General features: G+C 52.2%; 9 protein-coding genes across 9 annotated transcripts; 7 read left to right on the forward strand and 2 right to left on the reverse strand.

Annotated features, from left to right (window-relative positions):
- Window positions 1-28: 28 nt before the first annotated feature.
- Window positions 29-1,324, forward strand: BDV17DRAFT_282997 (NAD-dependent epimerase/dehydratase family protein; the record flags this gene model as incomplete). Its single annotated transcript, XM_073760293.1, has 1 exon — window positions 29-1,324. The coding sequence occupies one exon, from the start codon at window positions 29-31 to the stop codon at window positions 1,322-1,324; it is 1,296 nt and encodes a 431-aa protein (XP_073613828.1).
- A 1,138-nt stretch (window positions 1,325-2,462) lies between these two features.
- On the forward strand, window positions 2,463-3,458 carry BDV17DRAFT_140995 (mitochondrial 54S ribosomal protein mL54). The gene is made up of 2 exons (XM_073754298.1): window positions 2,463-3,041; window positions 3,101-3,458. The coding sequence occupies exons 1-2, from the start codon at window positions 2,579-2,581 to the stop codon at window positions 3,352-3,354; spliced, it is 717 nt and encodes a 238-aa protein (XP_073613829.1). The 5' UTR covers window positions 2,463-2,578; the 3' UTR covers window positions 3,355-3,458.
- An 81-nt stretch (window positions 3,459-3,539) lies between these two features.
- BDV17DRAFT_268532 (glutathione S-transferase family protein) lies at window positions 3,540-4,444 on the reverse strand. The gene is made up of 2 exons (XM_073758466.1): window positions 4,363-4,444; window positions 3,540-4,314 (listed from the first exon to the last, which is right to left on the reverse strand). The coding sequence occupies exons 1-2, from the start codon at window positions 4,412-4,414 to the stop codon at window positions 3,563-3,565; spliced, it is 804 nt and encodes a 267-aa protein (XP_073613830.1). The 5' UTR covers window positions 4,415-4,444; the 3' UTR covers window positions 3,540-3,562.
- Window positions 4,445-4,654: 210 nt separating this feature from the next.
- BDV17DRAFT_299364 (putative phosphoinositide-specific phospholipase C) lies at window positions 4,655-7,552 on the forward strand. Its single transcript, XM_073763854.1, has 5 exons — window positions 4,655-5,576; window positions 5,639-5,674; window positions 5,900-6,359; window positions 6,410-7,007; window positions 7,068-7,552. Exons 1-5 carry the CDS (start codon window positions 5,187-5,189, stop codon window positions 7,231-7,233), a joined length of 1,650 nt encoding a protein of 549 aa, XP_073613831.1. The 5' UTR covers window positions 4,655-5,186; the 3' UTR covers window positions 7,234-7,552.
- A 31-nt stretch (window positions 7,553-7,583) lies between these two features.
- Window positions 7,584-9,197, forward strand: BDV17DRAFT_268536 (uncharacterized protein). The gene is made up of 2 exons (XM_073758467.1): window positions 7,584-8,038; window positions 8,204-9,197. Exons 1-2 carry the CDS (start codon window positions 7,855-7,857, stop codon window positions 9,070-9,072), a joined length of 1,053 nt encoding a protein of 350 aa, XP_073613832.1. The 5' UTR covers window positions 7,584-7,854; the 3' UTR covers window positions 9,073-9,197.
- A 141-nt stretch (window positions 9,198-9,338) lies between these two features.
- On the forward strand, window positions 9,339-11,106 carry trm5 (tRNA (guanine) methyltransferase). The gene is made up of 4 exons (XM_073758468.1): window positions 9,339-9,701; window positions 9,753-9,854; window positions 9,904-9,981; window positions 10,042-11,106. The coding sequence occupies exons 1-4, from the start codon at window positions 9,419-9,421 to the stop codon at window positions 11,001-11,003; spliced, it is 1,425 nt and encodes a 474-aa protein (XP_073613833.1). The 5' UTR covers window positions 9,339-9,418; the 3' UTR covers window positions 11,004-11,106.
- Window positions 11,107-11,378: 272 nt separating this feature from the next.
- BDV17DRAFT_293112 (DNA-directed RNA polymerase II subunit RPB4) lies at window positions 11,379-11,922 on the forward strand (the record flags this gene model as incomplete). Its single annotated transcript, XM_073762520.1, has 2 exons — window positions 11,379-11,700; window positions 11,795-11,922. 2 exons carry the CDS (start codon window positions 11,379-11,381, stop codon window positions 11,920-11,922), a joined length of 450 nt encoding a protein of 149 aa, XP_073613834.1.
- Window positions 11,923-13,709: 1,787 nt separating this feature from the next.
- On the forward strand, window positions 13,710-16,752 carry BDV17DRAFT_141099 (putative C6 transcription factor (OTam)). Its single transcript, XM_073754299.1, has 2 exons — window positions 13,710-14,719; window positions 14,823-16,752. The coding sequence occupies exons 1-2, from the start codon at window positions 14,271-14,273 to the stop codon at window positions 16,552-16,554; spliced, it is 2,181 nt and encodes a 726-aa protein (XP_073613835.1). The 5' UTR covers window positions 13,710-14,270; the 3' UTR covers window positions 16,555-16,752.
- A 2,359-nt stretch (window positions 16,753-19,111) lies between these two features.
- BDV17DRAFT_293114 (uncharacterized protein) lies at window positions 19,112-20,818 on the reverse strand (the record flags this gene model as incomplete). The annotated part of the gene is made up of 6 exons (XM_073762521.1): window positions 19,112-19,523; window positions 19,635-19,739; window positions 19,816-19,980; window positions 20,078-20,239; window positions 20,329-20,722; window positions 20,770-20,818. The coding sequence occupies 6 exons, from the start codon at window positions 20,816-20,818 to the stop codon at window positions 19,112-19,114; spliced, it is 1,287 nt and encodes a 428-aa protein (XP_073613836.1).
- Between the last annotated feature and the right edge of the window lie 264 nt (window positions 20,819-21,082).

Genomic DNA, 21,082 nt, shown 5'->3' on the forward strand with positions numbered 1-21,082 from the left:
CTCTGTACCCATGCTTTCAGAGTCGAGAATGGATAGTCCTCGACAGTCGGACGCAGGTTCCCCTGCGGAGCCCTGCTCTCCGATATGCGTGGACACTCCTGCGACGCAGTCTTCCGTCTTGTTTGACGGGAACCTGGACGATTTGCTGCGTAAATTCCCTCTTCGACAATACATCCTGGTCACTGGTGGCCTTGGCTTCATCGGGAGTCACACAACACTGGAACTGCTCAAGGCCAGCTACAACGTCATCGTGATCGACAACCTCAGCAACTCGTTCCAAAGCGTCTTCGACCGCATCAAGCAATTGGCGCAAAAGCATCATGACAACCAAGGGACTGAGATGCCGGCCCTGCATCTCGACGCCCACGACTACCGGGATACTGCCGCTCTGAAGGAGCTTCTCGACCAGTATCAAGTCGAGTCCAGGTGGGGCTCTCCCAAGTCCAAGATTTCCGGAGTCATCCACTTCGCCGCCTACAAAGCGGTTGAAGAGAGCATCAGGAACCCGCTCAAGTATTATGCAAACAACGTGAGCGGCCTTGTCGACTTCGCCACGACTTTGGGGGAGTACGGCATCAAGACCTTTATCTTCTCTTCATCAGCAACCGTCTATGGTACGCTAGCCACTTCTGGCCTTCCGCTCAAGGAAGAGCTCTGCGCCCACAAGGACGAAGTTTTCCATGGTGCCGACGGGATCGGCCAAACCATCAAAGCTGGCTGCACCGGGATCACAAACCCCTATGGACGCACAAAGTGGATGTGCGAGGCGATATTGGCGGATCTTGCAGCTTCTGATCCGGAGTGGACGATCGTGGCGTTGCGGTACTTCAACCCAATCGGCTGTGATGAGTCCGGATTGCTCGGTGAAGATCCCAAGCAGACTCCCACCAATCTCCTGCCTGTCGTGGTGAAAGTCATGACAGGGGAATACAAGGAACTATCAATGTTCGGCACTGATTGGGAAACGGAGGATGGCACTGCCGTCCGCGACTTCATCCACGTCACCGATTTGGCACGTGGGCACATCGCAGCCCTTGACGTTGCTAGCGAGAGAAAGCTGAGCGAGAACTTTCGCGCCTTCAACTTGGGAACCGGACGAGGGCACTCGGTCATGGAGGTTGTCGACGCCATGGAAAGTGTGTCTTCCAAGCGAATCCCAGTCAAGGCAGCGCCTCGCCGCCCGGGTGATGTTGGTTCATGTGTTGCCGTTGCTACCAGGTCGCAACAGGAGCTTCGTTGGAAGACTGAAAAGACTCTGAAGGATGCATGCGGGAATCTGTGTAAGTTTCTGGAAGTTAGCAGTTCTTCCTTCTCGAGCTGCTAAAATGAGTCAATGGGTTTATATAATGTCAGGCGTTTTTGGGTGGGTTTTCTTTTTCTTGCGTTTTTAGTAATGAGGCATCCTCGCGGAACTTTTGGCCCCTTTTGCATGATAGAAATGTTTCTCTATTTCTAGCGTCTTCGTCAAGCATCATTCTTGTATACCCTAGGCAGGTGACGCTGTGAGGATGGGTACTGTTCACAGTTGTGCTTGCATTTCTCATAATAGCTAATGACGGGGAACCTTCCTTTGTATATCGCTATAGCCTGTTAGTCTGAATCAAAAGTTTGCCTCAAAGAAACAATCAGATTCGTCAAGCCAATCATCAAGGCAGATCTGACACCCAGTCGCAAGTACAGGAACCTCGAGGTCGAGGCGTGCTTCAAGGGTTCCGTTTGATGGATGTTGTCCAACGCTCGATCCCAGTCTTGTCCATCGTTCGGTGCGATCTGTCTTGTAGTCACATCAGAAAATGTACTGTACCCTCGCAGTGTTGACTGTCGTCCGGGCCTAGACGCGTGGATCTGCCAGGGCATGATGCGGGAAAGGTAACTCGCAAAGACTGCCGAGGTATGCATGCGATGCTGCGCGGTTATACCATCGAAAAAGGTATGCCAGAAGTCCCAGTATGACGCCACAGAGGACAAGGCCAGGGACCAACGTGCGGACAGGCATTTGCTGTTCGATTAAGCTCCTCGATTAAGCTGCTCGGCTGGAGCGCCGAATCCCTCGGGCTAGCGAATGGAGCGTGCCCCGTCGATAGATCCTAGGAGCAATTCCCTCATGCAAGATAAGAAGGAGGCTGCAGGAGCAATGCGGCCGAGATTTCTCTCTGTGGAGCTTATTGATGCTTGTCATGGCCATGCTTGCGTATGCACTTTGTCAGTTGTCAGATACTCCTTCCGCGGGAAGTATTGTCAAAAGCAACTCATTCTTATCAACAAGATCAGCAGATCCAAACTGGGATATAGCTGGGCGTGAACAGAGGATGATGTGGGTGTTAAAGACTTGCGATGGAGGATGACGACGAAAACGGTTCCTAAATAGGCAAGGACAACAAGATGAGTCATGTGACTTTACCAGAGCTGTCACGTGTAATGGACCTCCGGCTTGGCATCAATTTCATCCGCAGTTTCTTAGGATTCTGAGTCGCGATCTCGACTTCGTGCCTCTCACGATCGTTCAGCTCTCTCTCTCAACCGCTCGGGGCGACTCCGCTGTTTTCTTACATATCCTCTGTCACAATCTACATTCACCATGAAGACAATCTGCCAACGCTGCCGGTCCAGCATCCTGACCCGACTCCAACAACAAACTCTCACATCCCCGTTGGCCGTCAGTCAACGAATTCAATTCCGCAACTACAACGATGGAAAGCCCTCGGTATCAGCTACGCCTCCTCCTGCTGCTCCTCGGCAGACCATTGGCGACGGTAATACCATTCCCTCCGCCATCTCATCAGCTACTCCTGGCGTTTCGCAACCCTTGAGCACCCCGGACACTGTCCACGTCGATGTGGACCCGACGGCAAAGACTACTAAACCGGTGGAGCGACCCCCGAGCTCCTGTGTTCCCGGCACCAAGCTGGAAGGACTCAACTACTTCAAGAACAAGCCAGATGTTTTTGCCAAGGAGGATTCGGAGTACCCTGAGTGGCTGTGGTCGTTGCTCGATGGCGGCTCGAACAAGGAAGCTAAGAAGGGCGGCGTGGACCCCAACAGTATGTTTTCTTTCCTTGGACCGGTTTTATTCCGGTGGTACTGACTCTAGTTTGTTCAGCTCTCAACAAGAAGCAGCGCAAACGTTACGACAAGAAGATGGCCGCTCGTGCCGCAACATTACCCGTCCAGATTCCCATCCACCACCAGGCCACAGATATCACACCTGCTTCATACAACCGCAATGGAGAGGTCCCAGCGGATCTACTAGCCGAGGCTACGGAGAGTCTGGAGAAGCGGTCAGACATTACAAAGAGTGCTAGAGAGGCACGGAGGAAGGCCATCAGGGAGGCCAACTTCTTGAGCGGTCTCTAACTGTTATTTCTGCGCAGGTGCATTTAATTCGGGCACTTCTCCATATAAGTGTTCTGATAAATTGGGGTGTACATTATCACTGACCGCTGGGAGTTACTTTACCATGTATTCTATGACATTTGCACTTCATTTCTTCGTTTCTCAGTCAAGCGGCTAAATAAACTTTTTGCATCCAAGGATTGGCTCCCAACATTCATCTTGTGCCAAGTTAATGAGACCGAGGAACTTCCCAGTCCTTATCCTCCCCATGTCCTTCAACCCAAGGATAACAAGCATCCCAAAAAGCCTTGACCTTACCATCCCCCAACTCAATCAACTCCCGCCAAATCCCCTTCTCCACAATCTTAAACCAAGTCAAGTAACTCTGTACTACGAGATCCGCATACCCAAGCGTCTGACCCTCTAGGAAAGGCCCTTTCTTCCCATCCCTGCCCTTAAGTATATCCACAACAGGCTTCATCTCCTCCTTCATTTTCTCAATCAACTTCACCCTCTCCTCATCCGTCGGCCGCATTTCAGCAACCGGCTTTCCAAACATTTCCGCCCGCGTCCGGATAAAGTACTCCCTCCCGCGCGGGTCGAGATGGTCTGTGATCGCCGTAAACAAGAGCCCGTACCCCACGACGGCAACATCATGCATAATCCTGTCCGCTGCGACGGCAAGGGCGTAGCTAGCGTCTCCGGACGGAAACAGAGGGCGCTCGGGGAATTGTTCGTCCAGGTGTCGCGCGATAGAGAGCGAGTCCATTAGAGCTCCCGTTGGTGTTGATGTCACGGAGGGGTGGATGATTGCCGGGAGAGTGTATGCGGTATGGGCTCCTCCTTCTGGGTGAGGTGGGACTGATAAGCTAGTGAGGAGGGGGGCGATGTCCGGGTAGGAGATGAAGCTTTGGGTGTAGGGGATACCCTTGTAGTTCATGGCCAAGCGAGTTTTGAATGTGCTTGGGGACCATGATTTGCCTGTTTAATGGTTAGTATAGGTTGAATGAGGCGTAGAAGAATAGTTACCAGGAAGCTCCGACAACAGGTCGAAAAAGTGAACTGGAGTATTGTTTGCCATGGTGAGTATTTATTAATGGATGGAAGAAGCTTGCCTGGCTTGTGTTGTCAGGTAGCTCTCTAGATATATATAAACACGTGCTCGGAGACTTCCCGCTAGTCACGCGGACTCGGACTGCGATGGGCGGAGACTTGCTTATTGATCGGCCTTCGATCGCGATACGCTTACTAGGATCCCATGTCTTTCTCTGGCAATCGGTTCCGGATCTGCGGCTTTCTAGAATAGCTTGCTGTATTGCTATTGAATTCGCATTCAGCAGATCTAGCACTCCGAAACCCGGTGTAGATCTGAATAGCTTCACGATTATCGCCCACAGGAAACGCCAACCTTCCAACGACCTTCACCGCCAGATACACATTCACTCTCATTCAATGGAAACAATGACTGAGGATCTATACTTGAAGCGCGAGATGCTACCCAGAGCGATTCCTTCCCCATCCAGCTGCCCCTCATAGGATGATCTGGCCTTGGGCGGCCTCATGCCGAGCCACGCACGCGCCATGAGTGGAGCAAGCTGTCTCATCAGGACTTCAGCCCTGGAGCTGTTGTTGTCCTCTTTTCTTCTTGACTTTCTTCCATCTTCCTCTCGCATCACTCTCTGCTGTGACAATTTACTCCTGGTTTACTGCTCAGCAACAATTGGGACTTCCCGAGCTCTCAGAAGCACCCCGCAGCCAAGTCTCGCACTCAACCGTTACGACTTATCGATACCATTCTTCGCCGTGGGATACTATACCCATTCCGGCTACTGTAGTGTACTTCACCGATCACGATGACCACCGTCGACAAGCTCACTGAGCGCACCGGCCAAATCGCCATAGACCCCTCGTCTCAGTCCGCCGCAACGAAGCCCATCACCGCATTTTCGCTCTCATTCCAAACCCGTCTCGACCAGATATACAAATCATTGACCGAGTCGGTGAGCTCCAATTTCATCAAGGATATCCAGCGCGATGCCCATGACGCTGGTAGTGCCGATCCACTCAGCTCCTTGGCGGCGTTCCACGCCTACATGGCCAGTCCTTTAGCTTCTGCACTGCGTCCCGCCAGCCAGCCAGACGCTTCTGCGCCAATTACGGACTACTTTATATCGTCGAGCCATAACACGTACTTGACTGGGAACCAGCTGTACAGTGATGCGGCTGCGACTGCTTATTCCGATGTGTGTTCTTCCTATCATCCACTACCCTGATCCTAGAAGAAGAGTAGGCTAATGCGAAGTAGGCTCTTTTGGCTGGCTGCAGATGCGTCGAGATTGATGTCTGGGATGGGGAGCCGGACTCTGAAAGTGAGGATGGCACGAGTGATAGCAGCTCAAGCTCAGGAGACGAGAAGAATACAGACAAGCCGAAGCGGAAGAAGACGGTCAAGTCTAGGATAGGCAGCATCCTGCGCCGAAAGAAGTCTCCGTCTGGCAAGCCACCTGCGGATAAGGGCGAGGGCAATGCTCCTGGACCTGCGAGTGTTGGCCCGATCAAGCTGGAGCCCAAAGTGCTCCATGGTCACACGCTTACGAAGGGGACAACGTTCCGGGAGGTGTGTTATGCGATCCGCGATAGCGCCTTTGTGGTCAGTGACTTGCCTGTCATTGTGAGCTTAGAGGTGCATGCATCACTCGAACAGCAGGAGACCATGGTCGAAATCATGGAGGATGCGTTCAAGGGGTTGCTTATCGAGATCACTCCGGAAATGGAGGCCATGGAGACCGTGCCGCCGCTGAAAGATCTGAAGCGGAAGATCCTCGTCAAGGTTAAATGGGTTCCTCCGACAGATGAAGGGCAGGAAGATGAAGAGGATCGAACGGATGATCTGGAGCAGTTAGCACAAACCGATTCGACCCAGTCTGCTTCACAGGCCCCTCAACGGCCGGCAAAGATCCTGCGTTCTTTGAGTAGACATGCGGTCTTTACCAAGGGCTTCAGCTTCAGACAATTTTCTCAACCCGGTATGTTCAAGGCCAGGTCAGACTTTTTGCCACCTACTAACTCTGAACAGAGGCCAAAGTACCAGGCCATGTCTTCTCCCTCTCCGAGCGCGCAGCTCGCCAAGCAGACGAGAAGTACGGCAACGCTCTATTCGAACACAACCGCAAATACTTCATGCGTGTCTATCCGTACGGTCTCCGCGTCAACTCTTCTAATCTAGACCCCACCTTCTTCTGGCGCCGCGGCGCACAGATCGTAGCTCTTAACTGGCAAAACTCCGACAAGGGCATGATGCTCAACCAGGGAATGTTCGCTGGCGAGGAAGGCTGGATTCTCAAGCCCCAAGGCTACCGAAGCACGGAGCCCGAGAACGCCCCTATCACTCGGCGGACGGTTGACCTCTCCATCGAATTCTTGGCTGGCCAGGACCTTGCGCTCCCGCCAGGCGACACAAACGAGAAGGGGTTCAAGCCATACGTCTCTTGTTACCTGCATGTGGAGACGCCCGATGACGCGCCCAACCCGAAGGGCGACGACAGCACGGACTCGGAGAAAACTAGCTACAAGCGGGAAATTAAGAGCGCGGAGGGAGTCAATCCAGACTTTGGAGGGCAGACGATTCAGTTCCCGACTTTGACTGGCGTCGTCGAGGAGTTGACGTTTGTTAGGTTTGTCTCTGCAGTGACTATCCCGTAAGAAAGCATTTGCTAATCATTGGGTGATTGTAGATTCAAAGTCAAAGACAACGAGATCGGACTCGACTCATTGGCGTCATGGGCCTGCATCCGACTCACCCGCCTACAGGAGGGCTACCGTGTTATCCGTTTCTATAAGTGCGACGGTTCGGATTCAGGTGGTTTTATTCTTGTCCGGATCACGAAGACTATCTCGTGAGCTCGTGGATGAATTTATTTGAATACTGTCCCGTGAGCTATAAAGACAGTCATAGAATACCTGGTACAGTCTCATGCGAACAGAGAATGAATGCTCTTCTCTTCCAACATCATCTACCCATAAAGACCCAACAGGACCAGCGTCGAATCTACGCAAGGTCGAAAATATATAACAGCGTTGGGCTGGATATATTACCAATTCATGAAGACCTAGGTAGTAAGCCCTAACCTTATGATACCTAGTCAAATAAAGATAGCTTGAATGCCGGTCGACATATACTCCGTACTATACGCACAGTAATGGCGGTCGAGCACCACAGCAATTCTCCATCACAAATACTCCAGCAAGAAGTTCATTTCCCCTCAATTTAAGTGACACACTCTCATAATTTCATCTCCCCGAACCGCAGTCCAGTCTCTCTGCCCACGAATAAGGTACAAAAAGTAGCCCAGATCTCGGGACCAGGCGTGGATCACCCGTCCGCCCACACCGTCCCAACACCGATAGTGTTAGTTACCATAGCGACCACGTCATCCACTGCCACTTTACCGGAACCTCATCTCATTTTCCCTTGTATTCAACAAGGATGTACCATGTCTTCTACTCTTTCATCACAGAACCATGATGATATCGCCTTACCAACGTCGCGGAGGCGGCGGCGGTCCAGGGACCCCAAGATCCCCGCGCACCGCCGTACCAACGCGGGGTCTCTTACTAGACGGCATATGGCGATGCAACTGTCCCGAGCGACCGCCTGCGCTGAGACTGCAGACGAAGAACCACGGTGTTAACCATGGGCGGTGGTGTATGCTCCCTTTCCACGTCTTGTTGTCTCCTGTCGCTTGTTCTTATTGTATCATCTGAATCTGGAAAGAGCGTCGTTGGGTCGATGACCTGGCGCATCGCACTTGATCTCTTACTATCTCACCTACCTGGTAAACACAGCTGACAAAGTACAATGATCAACCAGTCTACACCTGCCAAAAAGACCACCAAAGCCGCTGCAAGTTCTTCCTCTGGGCCAGTGACGCCGAAGCTCGCGAAAAGCTCGCCCTCATATCAAACTCCCGCACCGAAGCCAACGGCTCATCCACATCCCCATCGAACACGAACACACCACAAACACCCTCGTCAAAGACCGCCTCCGCGCAGCAAAATTCCCACACAGGTACGGGGCTTTTGACGCCGCAGACCAACCAGCAGGATAGATTGCGCCAGACCCCCGCGAACGCAAACGCAAAAGCAAGCGCCCGAGCTCGTATGATGGCCGAAGTCACGGACGAATTCGAATGGGACGATAGCATGGAGGACGAGATGGAGAAGGTACTCGAGAATAGCCAGCCCCTGCGACAACCGGAGTTTGGGCTGCCAGCGCGCAAGGCACCGTGCACGGAGAAGATTACGAATCCAGGGAAAAGGAAGCGGTCGGTCGATGATGCAGAGGAGAGCGCGAGGAATGCGCCGATGACACCGGGTGGCCCTGCGCGAAGGATAGGAGTCGGCGGAACAGGAAACGGGAACCCGCCGTTCCTCACGCCCACTCCGGCGCGATATAAGAGTGCTGTTGCGGAGTCGCCGCTTGCATCGTCGTCGGAATTGGCCGGGCAGGTTTCGCGGATATTAGAGAGTCATGGGGTAGATGTTCCGCTTGCCGTTGGGGTGGAGTTGAGAGAGCTGTTTAATCGGCACGAGATGAAGATGAAGGGGATCATTCGGGGACGGGATATCTCGCGGGATGCCTTGCGGAAGAAGGACGAGGAAATTGCGAGGCTGAATGAGAAGATTGCAATGCTGGAGGCGCAGAGGGAGTTGGATCGAACAGTTAGGGGGTCTAGGTAGCGGCTGATGTGGTTTGATTTGATACCCTGGTAAGTTAGCGTTGATTTTTCTAGTCCAATTTTTTGCTGCTATCCCAACAGCATAGGTAGCTGCAGACAGGCTCCTCGCCAGATACAAATTGATAAGAAATGAGAATACTGGTGGTGCAAATGCGGAATCGAGAACCCCATAGATTTTGTAGATAGCGGCCGATCACGTGCGGAGTGATGGGCAAAAAAATGGCAGTCCGGCGCGGAGTCACTCCTCTGCAAAGCCGACTCCAAGAACGACACCGAGTCATTGCGCCGACTCCGAGGAGAGACGCCTTGCCTTACTCATATACCTTGCCAGCAAAGAATAAACCTTCATGACCTCCACGACCGACGTCGCGCCCGGCAGCGAGCTCTCCGAGATGTTTCGACCACCGGTGAACCGCGCCATGCGGGTCCTCGACAGGTCCTTTTTCAAGCGAACAGTCCCCGTTACCGCGGCGGCAATTTATAAAAACACAGACATCTCGACAGTGCGCAAGCGATTGGACAAGAGCCGTGACACGCTCGAGATCCCGCGGCTCAAGAGAATGTATGAGGTCAAGGTTGACGATGTCGTGCGGAGGAGCCTGCTGCTCAGGGAAGGAATTAAACATGACGGTATGATGCTTGGATTCGTTTATCCTGGGCGGCGCGGTTGACGAGGTGTAGATAATGCGACGTGGTCGCCGACAGTCAGCGAGCTGGTGAATCGTGGGGTTGTTAGTCTTCAGCCTTATGAGCTGACGCTGGATTACAACTCTTGGAATTACGGTGCGTTTGGGCTGCAACCCCACTATTGGCGGTGATACTGACTGAATAGCCGACATTATCGAGGCGATTCTACCGGAGGACTCGCTTGAGGAGATACCGGCGGGGTTCGCGCACGTGGGACATGTCGGTAAGTCAAGCAACAGCACTTCTCTCATGCTTTGATTATGATTTAGATCTGACCGGACAGCCCATTTGAATCTCCGAGAACCGTTCCTTCCGTACCGACACCTCATCGCGCAGATCATCCTCGACAAGAACCCGAATGTCCGTACCGTGATCCGCAAGACCGAGGATGTGGGCTCAAAAAGTGAATTCCGGACATTCCCCTATGAAGTTATAGCCGGCGATCACGACATGAACGTCATCCAGCATGAGCAAGACTGCGAGTTCCGTTTCGACTTCTCCCGCGTATATTGGAACACTCGGCTGGAGCCAGAACACCGCAGACTCGTGAAGATGTTCAAACAGGGCGACATGGTTTGCGATGTCATGGCCGGCGTTGGGCCATTCGCCGTTCCCGCCGGCAAGAAGAAGATCTTCGTTTGGGCCAATGACCTAAATCCGCACGGCTACGAGGCGATGCAGGATGCTGTGAAGAGGAACAAAGTGGATGAATTCGTGATCCCGTTTAATCAAGACGGAAGGGAATTCATTCCGTGGTCCGCAAAGACCCTGATAGAAGAGGGCCCAAAGAAGATTACCGTCTGGAAGGGTTATAAAAATAGGAAGGACAAATGGGGGGCGCGGATAAAGGAACGTTACGAACCGGAACTTTACGACCGTCCCGTTGTCTTCGACCACTACGTGCTGAACCTCCCCGACTCGGCAATCAGCTTCCTGGACGCGTTTATAGGCGTCTATGCAGGTCATGAGGAGCTGTTCGCCCCGTATACCGAAAAGCCTCTCCCAATGGTCCACGTCTACTGCTTCTCGGGCAACTCCAAGAACCCAATTGACGACGAAATCGATATTTGCAAGCGGATATCCGAGAAACTCGAATATACGATCACCACAGAAGACCGCGTCGGGGGCTCTGGAAACACAGCGCTGGAGTTGAGCATCCACGACGCGAGGCTGGTTAGCCCTAAAAAGAGGTATTTCTGCGCTAGTTTCCGACTCCCTCGCGAGGTTGCGTTCAGGCAGAAGTGAGAATATCGCATTTTGGGATGTTGAAATGGGCTTGCATAGCATGGCGTTGGATACCTACTTGTAGAATTTAGCAAAAGCATTCTCTCATCTCATTAGAATTGTCCTCGTGATGACGCTCAGTCAGTTCAGTTCGTTGCCGGATGCCTTACATCTAAATAGGCGGTGGGACTCTGACCGCCCCCATCTGCCGTAGAATCATCATCCCACCACTAGCATCTTTGTCCCTGGAGAGCTTTTCCGCCTCCGCAGTCGCAGTCATTCAAAGAAGCAAAGAACAGCACACCACAAACCTCAGCCCAAACCACCCTTTACAATCCATCACATCGCCAAACCACGCTCTCAACCCACCCCCACCCACCAACCAACCACCGCAAAATGAGCAACATCACCCTCCCCCCGGCAACCCACCGCCAACGCGCCCTCCCCCAAGGCGAGCTCGAAGCAGCTTCAACACTCAAGCTCGGCGCCGACCAAAACACACATACGCTGTCTCTCTCCGAGGCGCGCCTCGTCATCGACAAGGTGCTTGAGAATAAGCGGCGCGGAGGCAAGAAGTACGAGGAGCCGGAGAATTTGGTCAAGACGCTGGATTACTTGGGGATTTTTGCCCGGTTTAAGGATGAGGAGAACATCAAGGCCGTTGAGCGCTTGTTGAATTCTCATACGGAACTTGAGATGTTTGAGAGGAGTCAGCTTGGTTAGTTTTCTCTTTCACTCTTTGGCCTGGAATCGGGGAAGAGAAGAGAAGGGGGAGTCTACTGGAGAGGTGGCGCTAACGCTTTCTACAATAGGGAGTCTATGCTGCGACAACGCCGAAGAAGCGAAATCGCTTATTCCCAGTTTGCAAAATAAGATTTCCGATGGAGAATTGCAGGAGCTGTTGGACGAGTTGACAAAGTTGAGGAATTTCACAGAGTAGTTGGTTTGGCATGCTCTAGATTCTTTCTCTCCTTTTCTTTGTCAGAGTCGGGCGGTTGTTTGCTCGGCTCTGTGTTCGATTGTCATTTGCCTATAGTAGCACGGAGTTGGGAGTAAGGTTTATGCACCTGATATCATATCAAGACAGATACTTATCGCGTTTGCTGACAAGCTGTATAATCCGCTTCGACTTCGGAGATCACTGAGTGATATAGATACCTTGCCGCCATTCAGATAGAGTGATACCCAACCAGATAGTCTATCTACTTGGCTGGGATCGTGATCTGTCTGGTAAGCATCCTTGATCGCAACTCCAGCGCGCCTAGATTAAACTCTCGTAAGAACACAGATTATGCGCTGTAAAGATAGACGTGATTTTGGATTGATCGATGCTTTCGCAATAGCAGTCGATCGCTCGATATTTGATATCAACCGTTGCTCAGCATACTATACTTGCTTTTTCACATGATCGGGCTAAAAAAGCTATCGAAGCTTCTCTGGAAGTCTCCAGTTGATCGGTACGCCCCGTAACCTTCTCACTTGACCCTGAACTTCAACCGGCTATACTATTACCCATTCACCGTTTCTTTCCATCCCAAGAAACAGTGGCAAGGGCGGGAGAATAAGCATAGGGAGCATAAAAATACTGTTTTCACCGCCACGGAGAATTTAACAATATCAGCTTGGGCCAAGACATGTCAGGCAGGAAATCCTGCAGGATACTGATAGACCGATGATTCGGTAATCCTGGCCGCATGGCATGGCATGGCATGATAGCAGCTATCGCTTGCCCATCTTCAGTTGCCTGAGGTGCCTTTCGGAGATCAGTAATGACTTCCCCATCTTCATCTTCTCTACTTCTGTACTATGTATCAAGTGAGTTATGCTTGTTTGCACAACAGTTTATACAATCGCATGACTCGCCAAGAAACGCGACACCATTCCCGAAACGGAGCTCTATACTCCGGACCAGTGGACATCGTCTTATTTCCCCAGAGATCCATCCAAAAAGAACCCGGAAACTCCCTAAGCGGCACAAAAATTGGTAATGAAAAACGCCCTCCCAGCCAGCAAGAAACCGAGCAAAGGTCATCAACGGAGTTACGGAGAGCAGCCCAAGTCCCCGAACCAGTCAGTGATGGCGCATTGAACCGGGGCTGCGCAATGTGGGGAGAAGCCGCAATGCTGCAGGGCCGATCCCCGTTGCCGGTTTAGCACTAGGCCCGATTCATGAGTCGGGATGGTGCTCATTGGTGCGTGAGGAGTGTTATCGCTGAGTTTGATTGGCTGGGGATGAGATTAGGTAATGGGTCGCCCAGTCGGGTGGTTCCAGATGAAAATCAGTCAGCCGGCCAAGTTTAACCGGGTTGTTGGATTGGATTTAGGTATGAGATCATGCAGCTTTTCTTTCTTTCTCACTCTTCTCCGTTTTTTTTTATCTCGTCTTTGGAGTAGATGATCTGCTTTTTACTGAGTGTATTATCAGAAGATAACAGTCACAATCAGCCCAAAAGCAGGACCACCTCAGCGTTAGGTAAAACGAGACGGGCAGTCGGGAAAGCTGTACGTAATACCAAGCCCGTTTCGGCAGCCAGGCAGACGGAGGCCCAATCAGGGTGAAGCAGCTTATCTCTGGCCTTTGAGGGCGCAGAAGCAGGAACCGTTGGACGAGCCTGTCCTTGCGCGACCTGGCTATTCTGTTACGTGTGGGAATCAATCTGGCCTGCGCTTTCTCGTGTCGCTGTGACTGTCGCATGCACGGGGAGGAGAGTCGGTTATTATATCATTCAATCCGGTGTTAAATGTGTTGATTGCCTCGAGTCAAGTTGCTTCTGCTACTGTTACTGAGAGTGGTTGTTGTATACTGTGTTTGACCTGTCGACTCTTGAGGCTACGTACTGGGAGTATAGCTCCGATTCCGCTACTGATATCCAGATCTACAGCGGACAGCGGACTACTCCATTACATTTACATTTACATTATCATTCTCCTCACTCGCTTTCGGTGATAAGCTCTCTACACTGACAGTTCTTCTCTACATACGTGGCATCGATCTATCAGACCAGCGATAGATCTCCTGCTGCCGCCGTCATCATTGGCTGCTGCCCTGATCCCTGCTGGACACTGGACAGTGGACTTGGACTGAGCTTCATCCCCAGTCTAGAATATCTCTTCTGGGGTTGGCGGAATCCCGGGGACCCATCAGGGAACATCTTTACGTGACGAAATCGCGTGTCTATCAATCCCATTCAATCAACTGCCCGTCATCGCCCCAAGTCTTCCCTCCCGCCCTATCTTCATCTTTCTCTTCTCTATCACTGCTCCGTCCTCTCTATCGTCCCCTTTTGAATGGCTGCTGTTATCGCTCTGCAGTCGTCCTCGACGGCTGGGCTCCAGCAGGCCTCCCCTTCAGACCGTCATCTTCTCCGGCCGCTGCTGCAGAATAACCACCCGCAACCGCCGCAACACCAGCAGCCGCTACAACCACTCCAGACTCATTCACCACCCGCCTCCATTGGCACTCTCCCTCGTCCTCCTGGCTCTGCGCAAGTCCGTGATGGACCAAGTCCGAGTTGTGACGCCTGCCTGCGCCGCAAGAGCCGGTGCGCTATGAACGAGATGGTCAACAAGTGTTACTCGTGCGACTTTCATCGCCAGGACTGCACCTTCACCCTATCATCAGCCACCAGTACTACCACAACCACCCGAACAAGTCCAGCGGATCTCCCGTCAAAGAAGCGGAAACTCGACGAGACAATCAGCGTCTCCAGTGATGCTATTGCTGACTCCCCCAAAAGGTAACCCCCATTCCTCCGTATCTCATTGGCTTTCAGCAGCCGATCTCGGATATGCTTTATCAGATAGAGTTGGGACGCTAATCATTATCAATGCCCCCGCCAGGCTCTCACTAACAGTGTCGACCCTTTCTGAAACTGATGGTGCTCGTGCGCCCTTGAGTGAGCATCCACGCCTCAACACTGTGGCGTACTGGCACCAAACCACCCAGCACATCGGCCTCACCACCGAACTGGAACCCGCCCTGCTGGCCTATCTCCCAGTAGACCAGAACGACGAGAGCTTCATAGCCGCCTCCCGCGTGCGGAAACTTGGCGACGACGGCACGTTTATGCGGGTCGTAAACACCATGTCTCATGCAGAGTCATCCCCGTCTGCCTCTCTGGACTCGATTGAGAGTCTGGTTGCGCCCTATGGATCTACCTTGGTAGAGAAGTTCTTTGAGCGCATCCACCCGACCTTCCCTATCTTGATGGAAGATGTCTTTCGCCAGTCATATAGGACTAGGAATGGCATCTCTCCGCTCTTGCTCTCTGCTGTCTACGTACTGGCTCTGAAGTTTGTTGATATCGGCCCAGCCTCGCCCCGGCGACCCGATGCCGCTCGCCTCGAGGCAACTGCCTTGAAACTGCTTACAGAATCCCTTCCCTATGCCTCCATGTCGACAATTCAGGCCGGGTTACTACTTATGCAAAAGTCAACATTGGCAACTGCACCGTTGAACGCGCAATTGGTGACTGCTGGATTCGAGCTCGGCCTTCACCAAGATTGCTCCGACTGGCGGATGGAGACGTGGGAAAAGGGTCTAAGGAAGCGTCTGGCATGGGCGCTCTACATGCAGGACAAGTGGTCAGCAATGGTGCACGGACGGCCGTCTCACATTGTATCCTCAAACTGGACCGTTCAAGATCTCGTCGAGGACGACTTTACAGACGCATTCGCCGCGACGTCATCCCAGCTTGACGATGCGCCCGTCGGCCATGGTCCGCTCTTCTTCTGTCACCTGGTGGCTTTGACCACCATTCTGTCCGACATCCTAGACCGATTCTACACTCTCCAATCAATCGAGGAATTCAAAGCCGCGGGCAGCAACCGAACACGCTTGATTCTAGAACGCGCCAAACCCGCTCAAATCCGCCTCAAAGACTGGTTTGCGCGTCTTCCCGCGCTATTGAAACTCGATTCAGCAACCGACATATTCGAGACCATCACCGAAGAAAATGCCCGCAACGGCGCCCTACACCTGTCCTACTTTGCCACCGAAATCACCCTCCACCGCTGCATCGTGCGCTCCCTCTCCCCCGACACAACAGACGCCTACCTCTCCCACATCTGCCGCTCGGCCGCCAAAACGCGTCTCATTTCTGCAATGGACTTTGTCAACCGACTGCGCCCGTCTCACCTGCAGTCCTTCTGGCCCGGCGTGTCTCGAACGCACTTCGCCCTCATCGGCTCATTTGGCATCCTCCTCCGTGTAACGGCGCCCACGAAAGAAGAAGCCGAGTTCTACCGCCTCCGTCTTTGCGAGTATCGCTGGACATTGAGCGTCAGCAAGAAAAACGCCGAGTTTCTGGAGTTCGCTCTCGAGTCACTGGACAACGCGACAGATCTCGACCACCATGTTCCGATGAAACCGGGGATTGACGACCTGATGATGAGCTCCTCGAAACCGTTTTCGCAGCCACACGCGGCACGCGACGAGTCGCTGCTCGAATTGGATCCTCAGGGACAGGGACAGGGACAGGGCGGCACTTCGTCTGTTGTCTCTGGGTTGGCGTCGCCTGCTACCTCGGTTAGTGAGGAGAGTATGCATGATACTACTCTTGCTCCGATGTAACACTTTACCTCACCTACCAACCACCCTCTTACTTTTCCGAACCTCTACCTTTCACGCCTAATGACCTGACCTGACCTTTCCTCCTTCACTTTCCTTTGATCAGCGAACGCAAAGTGGAGCTTCACTTGATACCTCAACCTCTACTTCTACCTCTACCCACCTCAATGTTTACGACGAAGAAACCCTCGAAAGACGATCTCGACGATCACTCTTAACTCTTACTTATGAACCTCGACTTCCCTGGATGGATGCTCGAGAATTGGCTTATATGTATATATTTACTTACGATGGACGTTATGCTATGTTAGCTTATGTTATGCTACATTTATAGACGAATGAGATCAGGATGAATGGCTGGGATAGAACAATTCATGATATGAATATTTGAATTATTTTTATACCTGTTCAAAGTACATGAATGCGTTCCCAACGCTATACAGTTTAATCAAAATAAATAGAAATGGCCACAATAAGAAAAACAAAAAATCACACAAGAGCTGTTACATAAAACACCCCATTACCTAACTAACCTGCCAGCGTGTGGCCCAACCGCTGTCAAAAGTTGGTTTAGTGCACAGCAGACCATGCCATGCCCGCTCTGGATCCATGACTACCTAGAAGGTTTAGTTGAACGCCTGGGTCTTGGGGGCGATCGATTTCGAAAACGCTAGCCAACCTCATGGGTGGTGCTAGTGATATCTGGGTCTCTGGGCTTTGATCAAGGGTCGCGCGAGGCAAGTACGTTTCAATTTGTCTTCAAAGTCAATCATACTCGCCGGTACGTCCCTGAGGCCAGGCCATGAGAAAGCAATTGCAACATTACGTACTTTTGCAGATTACAAAGCAAAGCTCTCCTTGCTGCTATGGAGCAGTTGGTTAATGATCAGGGAGGGAGGCTCGATCGGACCCAGTTATGTTGTCCAAATGCTACAGACGCTTGGCCTAAAACCCTTGTTGTCGTGCGCTAGGGCTGCGGCGCATGGAGAGACAGGCCATCCGGATGACTGACTGACCAAGCAAGCGTTCACAAACACCTCATGGTGCCATACAGTTGATCTTGCCCCGGTCACTGTCTACTTCCTGCTTCAAAAGTTGCTCCTTCCACACGCCTGAGCACGAGACAAACAAGTTCTCTGGTGATTTTTGCTAGCTAGCCGAGGACAACGAAATGAACCAAAAGGTTGCGGCCAGGTGGTTGACGATGGCGTGGAGGCTTCAGCCGAAAGTTGACGAACAAACATGTCCTCGAAGCCGCTCAAGCGGGGTTACACTCGACAGGATCTACACAGCGCTCGTTGCGATGAGATTGTGTCCTTTGCGCAGGTGCTTCCCACGCTTCTGGCTTCTATCCTAACATGGAATAATAGCATTGAGGTGTTCAGCCGAGTTCTAGAACACGAGGCGAATATGAGCAGCTGAGCCATCCGTCGTGCGAAGCTTGTTTCGTCTTGGTATTGCTCCATTTTGCGGCTTCTTTCTTTTTGGATGGAGAGCTTGGCTTCTATGGGTATGATGCTAACCCTACATACATCGTTCTGAAACTTCACAGGCAGAGCAGGATCACTACCATGCTTTTCAGACTCGCTGAGTGAAGACTTGTCTTATGAAACTAATTCATCCATAATTTGGTCTTAACTTGGGCTTGAACGCCAGATAAACACAGTAGTGCAAGGCTTGAGTGACTGGGATGCATGTGCCAAAAGAGATTCCCAAGAATAGTAGTCGCCCTACCTATCCAACAGCATCTCCCCCAGTAGGTAGCCCTACACTGGTAACGCATCCAAGTTAACGCGTGAATAGGTAGTCCAACCGCAACCATCTCAACATTCTCATCTCAGCAACCATGAATCCCAAGCCAAGCAGCTCTTTATCAACCATCCTGGTACCCACGAACAGTAGGCTGTCTCCCTCGCTAGACTACTACTCTATCAGCCTCGATTACCTAATGCTGGTCACAGTAGGTAGAGCTCAGATTCATCCTCAATTGCTCGACCTGGGCCGACTAAATCAAGTCCAGTTCGATTCGGCTGCTCCAAGAGGTAGAAGATAGATAGCTTTTTTTTTTTCGCCCTTTGCCGTTAACCATGGCATGCATTGGCCCTACGAAGTTGATGTTGTCTAGGCTTTTATAGGGCAGATGCATATACTCTACTATAACCTAGACATGACGAGTGCCGCGCCCAAACAGCCCGCCCGCCGACTTTCTGCCTTGCAGAAGGTTGGCTCGTACCGGCTGTAGGGTCTTCTGTGGCTTTTGTGAGGCTTGTGAGGTTGTCCGAGGCTGTTTCTTGCACTAAAAGTAGCTCGTCTCGCATAGGTAGCATTTGGCGTCTCAGGAGTCGTCCTGACGTACAGGTAGTCAGCGTAGCCACCGGCAAGCCGGTATATTGAGTAGCCTGTGGCGTGGAGTTTTTTTCAGCGCAATATGACAATTCCTATATAGTGGGCACCTGCAGCCTCTCGCATGCATAGCACATTCCCAAATCTATACCAATCAAGATGTTCACACAGATTCTCCCCCACCATACTTACTGTATCCGCCTCCTCCTCCGCAACCTCATGACTGACGCGCCTCATACGGCGGTGGCGGCGTCCGACTCCTCTCCCTCTGCGTCCTCTCCAGCTCTGGCGCCCTAACCTCCTCGCTTGCAGTAGCCACCCTCTCACTCCCCTCCGCATCCAGACCAACCAATTCAACCTCCGCCACCGCCTTCTTCTCCCCTCGTCTACCACGCCTCTTATACCAGATACCAACCCCGACGACAAACATAACAACCACGGTGGGAACGACGACGCCCACGATAATCTTTACCTTCTCCGTCTCTGGTTCTCGGCGTGGGATGACGCAGTTGTCCTTGTAGTAGCGGCTGTCCTGGAACCCGGGCCCAAGGGCGCTGCAGGAGATAGATTGGCTAAATATCCAGACGTTATTCTCGCGGTCGACTTTATTGAGGGACGGCATTGAGGCGCTGTTTTATTCCAAGCCGAAGAAGGAAGTTCTTGGGTTAGTATAAAAGATTACGCAATGGGTTGCAGAGAGTAGGTATAGAGGTGGAACGAACTAGCTTATCTGCCCGTACAGCTCAACCAACCCGCTACTCTGCATTGGGAGTTCGAATTTCAGCGGTGTGGAGGCGTTCAGGATAAGGTTGGCGTGGCACTGCAGTAGCGAGGGGAGTTCGAGGCTATATTATATATCATCAGTAAGAGGCCCGTCTTCAACAACATAAAACAATGCCGTGAAAGGACAGCGGTACAGACCCCATGATCGAACCAGACAGATCTATTTTGTTGTCCACGACTTCCAGCTGGGGAAAGCTCAACTCGAGCCCGCTGTGTCCGCTCTGGATCTTGATCCCGGCGTCGTCGCGGTAATAATTGTAGACGTTCGGCGAGCCGGCCGATATGAGAGCCGGGAACTCGATTCTACGAATATGTCAGTTGGCATTGATTTTTCGGCTCGACTTGCAAGAGATGCGCATAGATAGAGTGCGGGGGGAGGGGAAAGGCCGGGAGGACGAACTCGGAGAACGTCCCCGAAATGTCAATGAATCTTGCGGACTGGAGAGAAGGGAAAGATAGAGCCGGGATTAGGTCTAGTGCGGCTATATCTTCACTGCTGCAGTCCGGGCAGAATTCGATTCCGATATTAGTGAGGACCGTTTCGAGGGCCGCGAAATCAAGGCTAGGTAGTCGTGTCAGTCCAACTCACTGTGTTGACGGCAAGGCATAAAAATGCCGCTAAGAAAGAAAAAAAAGACATGCCGTGCAAACAGCGAGCGAATATTAATATGCGGCACGCTGGTCAACTTTGGAAACAGAAGCTGGACATTGTCGTTCGCGCGCTCAACCGATAAACCATACTCGATCGAGATCAGCTCTGGGAAGTACGCCCGACTGATATTCGTATCCATTGAATAAATCCCGCCGAGATACTGCAAGTCTGGCATTTCAATGGCAAGATCCCCCGTATTTGTGCCGCCGCCCATGTGCCCCGTGATATTGGTAATGCCCGGCAGAGAAAGGGTCCCGGTGAAGTTGTCGCTGAGGTAAAACCCGCTGCCGATGATCGTAGTGCATCCGGCGAAGAGGTCGCGCGCTTCTTGCGTGCTGTTGATGTGGGTGCCGCCTGGTGCAGATTCCATCGTGCATTCTTGAGCCGTCACGACTGCAATGGATCAGTCAATGCATGTCTTCTGTGGGGTTTGTACATACGGCTCGGCGCGCACAGGGCAAGCGCCGCAAGGATCTTAGTCGGTAGCATGCTGTACTCCCACTCTCGCGGGTAGTGACCAAGGTTTTAGGTGGAGGACACTTGGATTGTCTCAACAGAGGGCCCAAATGAAGTCGCGCCCAGACGCCCCGCGCACGTGTTGCCAATGTTTCTCATTTCGCCCGAGGGAGGCTTAGTGTCGGAGACCGCGGCGTACGTGATCTTCGGTATCTCACCACCCAAATATGAAGGTCTGATTCATTGAATCTAGCAGCGAAGCTACACTATATACAGAAGAAATAGGGGTAAGCTCAC

This window comes from Aspergillus undulatus, assembly GCF_047715775.1.
Source record: "Aspergillus undulatus strain CBS 261.88 unplaced genomic scaffold BDV17scaffold_38, whole genome shotgun sequence".
Classification (NCBI taxonomy): domain Eukaryota; kingdom Fungi; phylum Ascomycota; class Eurotiomycetes; order Eurotiales; family Aspergillaceae; genus Aspergillus; species Aspergillus undulatus.

Bases quoted from the DNA above. Each gene is read 5' to 3' on its own strand.
- BDV17DRAFT_140995 (XM_073754298.1), top strand. From the start codon at position 2,579: ATGAAGACAATCTGCCAACGCTGCCGGTCCAGCATCCTGACCCGACTC. The intron at 3,042-3,100 runs GTATGTTTTCTT...TAGTTTGTTCAG, and splicing joins GGGCGGCGTGGACCCCAACA to CTCTCAACAAGAAGCAGCGC.
- BDV17DRAFT_268532 (XM_073758466.1), bottom strand. From the start codon at position 4,414: ATGGCAAACAATACTCCAGTTCACTTTTTCGACCTGTTGTCGGAGCTT. The intron at 4,315-4,362 runs GTAACTATTCTT...ACCATTAAACAG, and splicing joins CCTGTTGTCGGAGCTTCCTG to GCAAATCATGGTCCCCAAGC.
- BDV17DRAFT_299364 (XM_073763854.1), top strand. From the start codon at position 5,187: ATGACCACCGTCGACAAGCTCACTGAGCGCACCGGCCAAATCGCCATA. The intron at 5,577-5,638 runs GTGTGTTCTTCC...AATGCGAAGTAG, and splicing joins CTGCGACTGCTTATTCCGAT to GCTCTTTTGGCTGGCTGCAG. The intron at 5,675-5,899 runs GTCTGGGATGGG...ATCAAGCTGGAG, and splicing joins GCAGATGCGTCGAGATTGAT to CCCAAAGTGCTCCATGGTCA.
- BDV17DRAFT_268536 (XM_073758467.1), top strand. From the start codon at position 7,855: ATGATGATATCGCCTTACCAACGTCGCGGAGGCGGCGGCGGTCCAGGG. The intron at 8,039-8,203 runs GTATGCTCCCTT...ATGATCAACCAG, and splicing joins TGTTAACCATGGGCGGTGGT to TCTACACCTGCCAAAAAGAC.
- trm5 (XM_073758468.1), top strand. From the start codon at position 9,419: ATGACCTCCACGACCGACGTCGCGCCCGGCAGCGAGCTCTCCGAGATG. The intron at 9,855-9,903 runs GTGCGTTTGGGC...CTGACTGAATAG, and splicing joins TTACAACTCTTGGAATTACG to CCGACATTATCGAGGCGATT. The intron at 9,982-10,041 runs GTAAGTCAAGCA...CTGACCGGACAG, and splicing joins CGCGCACGTGGGACATGTCG to CCCATTTGAATCTCCGAGAA.
- BDV17DRAFT_141099 (XM_073754299.1), top strand. From the start codon at position 14,271: ATGGCTGCTGTTATCGCTCTGCAGTCGTCCTCGACGGCTGGGCTCCAG. The intron at 14,720-14,822 runs GTAACCCCCATT...TGCCCCCGCCAG, and splicing joins ATTGCTGACTCCCCCAAAAG to GCTCTCACTAACAGTGTCGA.